The sequence below is a fragment of the Aegilops tauschii genome, chromosome 3 (genome assembly GCF_002575655.3).
Source record: "Aegilops tauschii subsp. strangulata cultivar AL8/78 chromosome 3, Aet v6.0, whole genome shotgun sequence".
NCBI lineage: Eukaryota > Viridiplantae > Streptophyta > Magnoliopsida > Poales > Poaceae > Aegilops > Aegilops tauschii.
Window position 1 is genome coordinate 612,356,172 of NC_053037.3, and position 10,983 is coordinate 612,367,154.

The window sequence follows — 10,983 nt, forward strand, 5'->3', positions numbered from 1 at the left end:
CACCATAAATTGGTGGCTGCTCAGAGTTAGTACACGGCTTTTGTTGTTTGAGAGCAACCCACCTCCGAAGCTTTTGAGAGAGAGAAATCCTTGCGAGGACAAAGCCCAAACACCCAGAGCCAAAGAGTGTTAGGCATCACTGAAGTCTTTCTGTCCGCGTGACCTGAAGACTTGTTACACTTGAGGACTATGAATCCTCCAGCCGGTTAGGCGTCGCGTTCTGAGCATCCAAGAGTCATTGTGGATCGCCAGTGAATGAAGTCTGTGAAGGTTTGGAAGTCTACCTTGAAGACTTACCAGAGTGATTGGGCGAGGACTGGGTGTCCTTAGCTCAAGGGGAATAAGGTGAAGACGCGGTCTTCTGAGTTGAATCTCAGTCTCCCTAATCAGACGTACAGTTGTCACAGCAACTGGAACTGGTCCAACAAATCCTGTGTCCTCAACAAGTGACTGGTTCTATCCTCTCCCTCTCCTTACTTACAGTTCGTCTTCGTGAAGTCATTGCCTATTTGCTTTACCTATTTGTCTTCACTGTGTGACTACTATCGTTGTTTGGCTTCATACCATCTTCCATCCTGATCCTTACTACCTAGCTGCTATTAGTCTTCGTGCTTTCACTTCATTGCATACTTGACTATGGGTTGCTTAGTGTAGTTTACCTTCTGCTGCATATCAATAGGTTCATTTCTATTGTTTGTCTTCGAAACTCTCATGTTTTCAAGACTTCCATAAAAATCGCCTATTCACCCCCCCCCCCTCTAGTCGATAACTAGCACTTTCAGTCTACTATCACAACAGTCTAAGTTTCAAGACTAAATCCATATGAAAATAGGAAACATATCTCTTCTAAATGGAAGAAGGTAGTGACGTTATAAAATTCACCAACAAATCAACTCTAGTTTGCGAAGAGCCTCCTTTCTTGATGCATCGGGTTGCTTTGTCCTTCAGATCTTTTGCCCTTCGCCTCATTTCTCCACCTACTTCTTGGCACAACAAGTTTCGAACATTCCTCTCAATCTCCCCCCTCTCCAACTTGCCCTCTAACTCAAATCCTATCTTCCACACCTCCTGGACATACCTTGCATTTATCATCTGGTCGGCGAAATGGGGTCTACATAGCATTGGAACACCCTCACTTATGCTCTCCAACGTCGAGTTCCAGCCATTATGGGTCCAAAATCCACCAACTGCTTGGTGCCCAAGAACTTCTTGTTGTGGGGCCCAACTCACCACCATTCCCGTACCTTGTACCGCTTCCTCAAAGCCATCAGGTAGGCCTACCTTCTCTGAACCATGAAGCAAGTCATGCCTGATCACCCAAAGAAATGGAATGCGGCTATTGGCCAAGCCCAATGCAGTCTCCATTAGCTCTTCCTTGTCCATCGACGCCAAGCTCCCAAAGCTCACGAACAAAACAGACTCGTCCTCCTGCTTGTCCAGCCAATCCAAACAAGTCCGATCTGGAGCCAGCAGGCTGCTCTGGGGACCTGAAGATATCTTGTGAAGCGGACCAATCGCGTACACTGGGACACCCACGCTATCATTGACCTTTTGGAGCTCAACATCTTCGAGGTCACAGAATGTGCTGAAGATGACACCGGAAGAACACCTTACTGATTCCACGATGCATTCTAGACAGGTGGAGATTGTTTCATGTGGACTTGTGGTTGAGAAGACCATATCTCGCACCCGGAGTGGTTGGAGATCGTCCAGTGGCATGTTGAGTTGTGAATGGTCTGAAATTTTGGTAAGAAAATGCTCAACCACCAGGTGACGTAGTGAGGATGCATATGCATTAGTAGGAAACTAGAACCATAAATATGTGAGCCTAGTTATTAATGAATGGTGACTGTGATTGTGATTGTGGTTGCGTGTAGTAGCGTGCATATGTGAATGCGAGTATATTGTAAGAGGTGGCTAGGGGAAAGACCCTAGTGCACTCGTGTGCGCTGCCCAATGAAATCCCACCAACCAATCCTCTCGAGAACCGTGCATCCACTATATATATAATTCGCCTTTGTGTCGTAGTCGAACCACCAAATCATTTAACCACTCGTATTTTGAAGCCACTCATCTGTACCAAGTGTGCGGGACGATAATTTTCACTTTCAGTTTCAGACTTGTTTCAGCACCAACCGAAATGAATTTCAGTGATTTTAGTTTGCGGTCTGATGCAGAAATATTCACTTGGAATTCAATTCAATATTTAGAAAGACTTGAAAATATTTTGAAAAGTATTTGAATTCCTGTGTACTGCTGAAATTGTTTAAATATTTTGACCGAAAGATAAATATTTCAGTGTCTACTGAAATTATTGAAATTCAGTGAATTTCATCGACAAACTTACCAAAAGTTAAAACCATGTGCGGGACCCATGAAAAACTTGAAAATATTTTGAATAGTATTTGAATTCTTGTGCACTGCTGAATTTGTTGAAATATTTTGACCGAAAGATAAATATTTCAGTGTCTACCGAAATTATTGAGATTCAGTGCATTTCATCGAAAATCTCACCAAAAGTTAAAACCATGTGCGCGACCCACCTCCAAGTTATGTTGTCGATGCCAAAGCATGCTCTCTCAACTGCCAACTACTCCTGTCAAATCATCTCCTGTAAAAAAAAACTCCTCTCCCTTCCTCACTAGTCCCCAGCATGCAGTAAAAAAACTTTACGAACCTGTCTGCTTGCTCGTAGCATCTAGCTCACTGTATACTTATAAACTCATTTGGCGTTAGCTCTCAAATTTGGCCTAAATTTAGTGCAAAAGGCGGGATGTAATCGCCTAATCATCAACTCTGACAATTTGGAGGTGATTCAAACCATGCAGGACGGAGGACAGTCAGCGGGAGCGGCGGCAGCAATCTTCGATGAATGCTATCACTATGCTTGTGATTTTATCATGACTAAATTCGTACATTATAATAGAGAGGCAAATAAAGTAGCACATGAACTTGCTAGAGTAGCTAGATTTTTTTCGACTTCGGATTGGTTTGAGGAGCCTATTAGTGAAATTGTAACGTTTCTCACAAACGATGTATTGGTTATTGCTAATGAATAAAAATTTATTTTATTTCAAAAAAAATACTTATAAACTCATTTTAGCTGGCCCTAATAATTCTGTACGCCCAAAAGCTACATGTAACTATTTATAGGAAACTAAATCTACTATTCCCTCTGTTCACTTTTATAACACGTTTTAGATAGCTTGGATAGAAATCAGCCGTCTAGAACGTTTTATAAAAGAAAGGGAGGGAGTAGCATTTGTTAGTACAATTACTCTAATAATGATATTCCAACGACAGTTATGACCCAACTGTACCACCTGAAAATGTCACATCAACATCATAACTTGGACAATTCATTTAGGCTGGTCATAGTGGGGAGTAACTTAGCTAGTAACATGCATATGTTACTAGTCTATATTACTACCTCCATAGTGCATAATATCATAGATTAGTATTATAGGTGGTCTCATTTATTGTCATGCATGACACATAGTAGCATCACATTATGTTACGGTATCTACCTATGTTACTATAATCATCTCTCTTTTTTTAATTGCCTGCCACATAAGCATGTTTGCGAGTTTCAAGTGCATGATACTACTTATGTTACCCCACTATGGCCAGCCTTACAGAAGCGGGAATTAAAAAAAAAATTAAACCTACAAGGCATGACACCCAGATGGATTTTTTTTTCTATACTTAATCACCGCCGACAGAACAGTACTTCACGTATTACCATTGATGATCAATACGCTAGTTTTCAGTGGATCTCACCTAGTCACGCAAAATAACTAATAACTATATGTCTCGAAATAGCCTTTTGCCGCGCTTTATAAATAACGTGAACAATACAACAAGGTACACGGTCGAATGATAGTGATAAAACAAATCTAAACATACAACATGAAGCATAGAACGTCCTAATACATCACCATGACCCGACAGCCGGCGTCATTGCTCCACGACAATGCCCTTAAGGGGGTTACGGCGCCAAGCGTCGCCGGTGCCGAGTCCGCAGACATGGATTTTCATCTGGAACCCTGCTGGTATAGGGAAGATGCCAGCGACAACATCCTCAAGAAGATAACGACACCCAGAGGCATCGCTGTCGTCAGCGCCAAAGCACAAAAGTTTCACTTGGGAACTCCTCCGCCCTACTAGGAGACACAAGGCCACCACTGCGACGAAGATCAGCCCGTCCAAATCAGATTTCGGCGCCGCCACCTCCACTAGAAGAGAGCGGACCAAAGCCTTCCGCCGCTACTCCTCTTGCCACCCACACAACCGAGATTCGAAGCCACCACCGCCACTAAGGAGCCCGATGGAGAGCAAAGCCCACCTTCCGAGGCCGCCACCCCGGCATCCGAGGACGATCCCTACACCGACGCCATAACAAGCAGATGCCACCCCCAAGCAACCTACGGAACCCCGCCAATACATGCTCGGAGGTGACCGAAGCAAGCACAAGGAACAGCCTGCCCCGACCAAGGGGGCCGTGTCAACACCTGCCTCGGTGGGCCAGCCCGCACCGCCGGACAACTGCTAGCCAACACTACTAGGAGGGGCAGGTGTCGCCCCATCAGATATGGCTGTCCAGATGTAGAGGGAAGAACACCGCGGCATCCGGCACCTCCGGCCGCCCTGTGGCAGCTAGCACCTCCGGACGCGAATCGCCATCACCTCCGTCGGCCCCCACAGCATGCTCTGCCACCGCTGCGCCACCATCGAGGGCCACCACACAACCTAGCACACCGGACATAGCAAGCCCCGGGAGGAGACCGCCACATGCCCACCGCACGAAGTCCACCTCCGCCACATCGCCACCTCCACCGAGCACTACAGAGACGGCCGACTGCGACCCAAGCTGTCCCAACGCGCCCGAGCCCGAGCCGCCCGCCAGAACCGGCCGCAGTCACGTCAGGTGCCGCCGGCGCATGGCTGGGCACGCCCCACCCCAGCACAGCCCACCAAGCCATAGGCAAGACCTTGGCACGCCCCACTGCATCTCCACGACCGCGCATCGCAGCGCCCAGGCACGACGACGTCGGCCTGCGCCAGCCCCTGCCGCGCGAGGGCATGAGGAATCCCCGCCGGCACCGGCGCCAGCCGGGCTTCGCCTGGTCGCGCCCTCTAGCAGTGGCGGGAGGGGAAGGAGGGGAAAGGAAGTGGAGAGGCGGCCGATGGCTAGGGTTCCTCCCCTGCCATCCGCGGGGCCGCCTGAGGAGAAGGGGAAAAGGGGGGTTTGATAACTACATGTCGGTAGACACTGCCCCCTGCTCGAGTGTACACATCAGTACAATAACAGTTTATTTCCGGGAAAATAATCATTACAAAAACTTTTGATTAGATAATATATTCTGGAAAATATTACCATCAGTGTTAGTCTTTAAAGTCCAGTTTGAAAAACTAACTTTAAAAAAGCTTGAAACATTTATTAATTACTTAGAAAAATCCAGAACATATTTCGATCAGTGTTAGTTTTTACGGTCCACTTTCAAAAAGTTACTTGTGCAAAAGCTGGCATTGCCAGACTGGTTGCATTTATTAGAAGGAACATTTAGAAGATCCCATCCTGAGATGTGCCGGCCTCTGTATGGCACAGATAGCGTGACGTGTATATAAAATAAAATAGTGCGGTTTGCCTCAGGGACGGACCGTTTGGTCCATAGGTGTATATACATTCTAAAAAACCCATGAAAGAAAACCCCCGTTGACTACAGGTCAAAAAAACAATTGTTTGGTCAAAATAATGTGAATAGTGACTTGTATATACCAATAATTTTTTGCATTTTTTCCCTCAAGTCAATGCCATGTTTTTATTCGTGAAAATTTATATACTGGTACAAAAGAAAGTCAAGTTTATTAAAAAAACTTCTGAACTTTTTTGACTATTTTCTGTAATTATTAATTTTTCCCTATATAGGGTGTATGTACTCCCAGGAACCAAGGGGTATTTCCCCGTTACACATGCATCTTAAGGCAACAAGAAACGCGTTGGATTTTGGGAGTGCTTACCATCAAGAGTCATTCGTTCGCGTCGACGAAGCTACTTTTATGTTTACTTTGATTTGCTTGCTTCCATCTCAATGCTAGTCACTCTAAGTATTGTCTTGCCATGAGTCCTCCAATACCAGTTGTTTTTATCCATACGTGACTACTTTTGCATGCAGTCGCACTCAACTCAAGGTGCCATCTATATTTCTTTTACAACTCATTCTTGGGAGTTGCATTTGGTGTAATTGTTCTATATTTCCCTTTCCAATTGGTGCTTGCTTTAGTGGGTTTTCTGATTTGTTGATTGTTTATTTATGTTTTCTTACCAAATTTCAATGCAACATAGGATATGTGCTTCGTCTCCTGTCCGGACTAACTGGATAGCAGTTGATGCCTCCTTTGGTTCATAGGATAGAAATGTTATAGGAATAGGAAAGTCATAGAAAGTGAGATGACATGCATCTCAATTCCTATAGCTAGAGAAAGAGATGTCATTTGATGGATAGGATAGGAATTTTTCATTGAGTCCAAGCTAATGTTTTTTTTCCTCCAAAATGTAAAGGATTGATTCCTATCCTACATAGGGATAGAAATTCTTTCCTACAAACCAAAGGGTTTCAAAGGAATTTTTCCTTTGCAAATCATCTCCTATAGAATTCCTATAAAATTTCTACAAACCAAAGGAGGCCTGAGTTGCAACTTTCTCCCCAACCGTGGATGTACAATTTCTTTGCTGGCACCTCATCCTGACTATCCTACGAGTGAGATATGTAACTTCATATATTTCCCCAGCCATCTGTCCAGCAATCGATGTGACACTAAAATTGGTTTCTATAGTACTAACATTGGTTCCCTGGAGCCCAAAGGTTGCACAGAACAAAGTTCATCGAAACATACGTGTATGATACCTAGTTTTGTAGACTTGCCGTGAGAGTTTCAATAGTGAAAGCGGATATAATTTTTGCTATCATATTCAAAATTTATATCTTTTTACAAAACATAATTAAATGCATGTGAAGACATAGCACTGCACTGTGGTAACCCATGTACTACATCTTGTGTGCCTGGATGTTCATGTTGCCATGCATATTGAGAACCACGTGGGGCCAAATTTATTACTCTCTCCGATCCATATTAATTGTCATTGATTTTAGTACAACTTTGTATGGTGGAGTACTAATTTTGTTATAAGTCGGGAAAAGTATGTTTTTCTTTCCATTTAAAAGCGTGAGCTCCAGGAAGTTAAATAGTCCAGCTGCACTATTAAGACTTCAGGTAAAAAGAATTCTTCTAATTCAAGAACGTTTCAACTATTACAGGAATATATTTGACGGTTTAAAAAATAATGTTTGGCTTGCGTTATAAAATGTGTCATTAGTTCTAAACAATGCTCCATGTATTAAATAAAAAATGTCTCCGACAACACCGAAATGTCCATGAAAACTTTTCTAACTATCCAAAACTCATCCTAAAGCATTGTAGAAAATAACACGAACGTCAATATAAAACAAATCCCGCAAAAAAAATATAAAAGAAATTGACATGACTCAACATCGGGAAACTACATAAATGAATTTAGTAAAGAAAAAGAAATGGCATGCATCCAGATGAATATGTTCTTCCATTAGTGCAGTGTCATGAATGTACATGACCCCCCAAAATTTCTATGTCGCCTCTCCATTTAATGTGATGTGTTTGCTGGTGTACGCTCAACTAACTCGCTAAACACTTTATTTCACGGACTCAAAGCATAGTGTTTTTCGATATTGTGATGTCCATGTTCTTCGCATCAGCTGAAATTTATCTACGTTGTTAGATATTAATTGTTATTAATGGAATATTAAATTGCTAGTTTGTAAATATTTGTTACGCTCAGTTTTAAGTTAATTTTGATACAATAATATACCAACAAATATGTAATATTGCCGGCCCTAACTATCTATGCACAATATGGATTTCGTCTGAAAACCCTAGGATACTATAAATGGATGTAGTCTTTTCACTTAATGAATATTTAACACAATATATATATATCATATTCAGGATTTATATGGTGTTCCATGAAAAAAAAAGTTTCCTTCAATTTGTAGTTATACTATGTATTAAACGTCCAACTGAACTAAGCAATCCCAAGGGGGGGGAAGGTAAATTAAACGTGTGAGATGATCTCATAACAGTACCTCCGTTTGTTTGTCAGGTAGAGGGATGTACCTTGTGGTGGGAGGAGGCCCTTGTCGCAGAGCGCCGGGAAGGCCATGAAGGCGACGAGGCAGGCCGCGCCGGCCGTACGCAGCACCAGCGTCGGCACGCCGAGCCGGTCGGCGACCACCTGCATCCCACGGAGGTTGGAGTCCAGCACGAGGCACACCGCCGCTCCCTCCTCGTCCTCCTCCAGCACCGCGCGGAGGCTGTCCTGGAAAGGCGCCTGCAGGCGCTCGTTGATGCGCAGCACCGCCCCAGCGAAGTCGGCGTTACTGCCGGTGGGGACGAGGTCGGCGGTAGGCACGCCGGCGCCGACGGGCACGAAGCGGTAACCCGCGGGGTAGCGCTCAGGGTCCGGGGCGTTGAAGGCGGCGTGGAAGATGGTGACGCGGAGGCCCCGGGCGTGCAGCACGTCGGCCAGCTGCAGCATCGGGTTGAGGTGTCCCTGAAACGGCAGCGGGAACATCAGCACGCGCCGGGTGGCAGTGGCGCCGCCAGAGCTCTCCGCCGCGCTGGCCATGGCTTTTGTTAGGAAGGAGGAGAGTGCCTGATTGCTGAAAGACTCCAGCAGTGTTGGCTTTCATATAGAGAAAGACTCGTAGGGATTAGTAGTTGGCTAACTGGATTGGATCGAAATAAACGAGGATCGAGTGATTGATGAGCGCATTGATTGAGTTAGAGCGGGAGAAGGTGGTTGGATGATACTGGAGGCAAGGACGAGGATTGAGTGTGTGGAGGACAACGCCGACCACATCCTAGCACACTACGGATACGCACGAGAGGTGTGGCATTCCTGCTTCCACACATGGAGAATCACCATACAGGTTCCGCCCACGGATGTTACTTTCTTGCAGTGGTGGCTAGGCCAGAGGATGCGCTTCAAAGGAAAGATGAGGAGAGGCTTCGATTCCGTTAAAATTCTAATTGTGTGGTCCCTTTGGAAACAGCGCAATGTGTGAGTGTTCAACAACATATTGAGGTAGAGAACGGCGTTGCAACTTAAGACAGAGATACTAGAAGAAACAGACGAGTGGAGAAATGCCGGTCTAGGCGGAGTCGGTGCTCTAGATCCTTTCGCGAGAGAGTAGCCATTTAGTGATAGGGTGTAGGCGTTGGTGTGGGTTCTCCCTATGACTTGTTCGCATCTAGTCAGGGATCTTGTACATAACTTTCTGCCTTTTATAAAAATACAGTAGGCCATTGGCATACTCTTGAAGAAAAAAGTGTGTGGTCGAATTAGGGAAATGTGTTAGAGGAGCATTACTAGCAGATCCCATAAAAAGGACCCCCGGCCCGGGAAATTCCAGCTGATATGCGGGTTTTGCCTTTTTGGCGGCCCAAACAGGCACTACATATCAGCCGGCCCATAAAAAACAGTGTGACCCGGATATGCGGCCCTCCACTGCTATATACACTGGCACCGGGGAGCATTTAGGGTTAACCTTTGCTTAAAAATAAATTTTAGGGTTAACCTCTCGGACCCCCTCCGCCGCATTTCGTCTTCCCTGATCCGTCGCTTGCCTTAGACAACTACGGTGAGAAATTCCGTCCGCCTCTCCTCTGCTTTGTGCCCTTCTTCGGAAGATTGATGGCCGGCAGTACCGGTGGAAGCCGTGGAAGCCTCGTCGGGTTGCCCCAGGCAAGCGCGCATGAAACAACGTGCGGAGGCCGGCAGCTCCAGTCGCGTCGTGGAACCATGGCGGTCGAGGCAAGCGCGGGACCGCCGCCGGCTCCCCAGACTAACGGGCGAAACCCTTGGGCCAACTTCGATCACCTAACAGTTGCCAACTACCCAAAATTCAATCCAATCCAGAGATGCTCCTCTTCGTTCCAACTGCCTCTTCCCCTCTTTGCCACCACCAAGTTCTTAAGAAATTTCTTTCAATACTTATTCCCAGGAAATTATGTATATAAATCTGAGAGATATTTTCTTTTATTCTGTTCTTTATGTTATAAGTGAAAAACTAAGAACGCCATGGTAATAGTTCTAGAAAAAATTTCATAATGATCTTAGGATGCTTTTGAAAATCTCATAAATTATTCTCTTTTTAAAAGCTATAATAATAATAATAATAAAGAGAAAGGTGCAATTAATCATTGCAATCAAACCTATTGTATCACGTCACATAGACACGAACGAAATTGCCACAGGCCATCGGTGAAAGGGACAATTTCTATCTTTACGGTTTATAGTGCTTGACTCTAGTTATTTTTATTAAATGGATGTGTACCACAAAGTATTTGTCATTCAGGGGGTGTTTGTTTCCAGGGACTTTTTTATGTAGGGACTAGAAAAAGTCCCTCTTAGAGACTTTTTTACCAAACGGGAGGGACTTTTTAGGGACTAAACTAGGCATTTAGGACTAAATGAAGAAGACTCTCAAGGAGAGTCTTTTTGGGACTTTTTGGGACTTTTCCAATAATGCCCCTCCATGCACCCATTGGCCCGCCACCCCATGGTGTTGTTTGATTGTTATTTTTCTATATACTAGGGGCAACATGGTCATTTAATAAACTCTAGGAAGGGACTAAGGACTTTTTAGTCTCTGGAAACAAACAGGGAGGGGCTTTTTAGGGACTAGGGACTTTTTAGTTGGGACTAGAAAAAGTCCTAGGACTAGAGAACCAAACACCACCTCAATACTCCGTTGAAATCTTTGATATGTTTATGGGACACACTACCTCGAATTAAATGAGTACGGACATTTCCCGAAAGTGCGTAGGAGCACTCAACGACTCAGCCCACCAAAATCCCACCCATTCATTAGCGTCGGGATTCAC

At 44.8% G+C, this 10,983-nt stretch overlaps 1 protein-coding gene across 1 annotated transcript; it reads right to left on the reverse strand.

Annotated features, from left to right (window-relative positions):
- Positions 1-671: 671 nt before the first annotated feature.
- On the reverse strand, positions 672-8,979 carry LOC109758396 (DIMBOA UDP-glucosyltransferase BX9). The gene is made up of 2 exons (XM_020317247.4): positions 8,212-8,979; positions 672-1,736 (listed from the first exon to the last, which is right to left on the reverse strand). Exons 1-2 carry the CDS (start codon positions 8,720-8,722, stop codon positions 847-849), a joined length of 1,401 nt encoding a protein of 466 aa, XP_020172836.1. The 5' UTR covers positions 8,723-8,979; the 3' UTR covers positions 672-846.
- Positions 8,980-10,983: the final 2,004 nt, after the last annotated feature.

Bases quoted from the DNA above. Each gene is read 5' to 3' on its own strand.
- LOC109758396 (XM_020317247.4), bottom strand. From the start codon at position 8,722: ATGGCCAGCGCGGCGGAGAGCTCTGGCGGCGCCACTGCCACCCGGCGC. The intron at 1,737-8,211 runs GTACATCCCTCT...CCAAAATTTCAG, and splicing joins GGGCCTCCTCCCACCACAAG to ACCATTCACAACTCAACATG.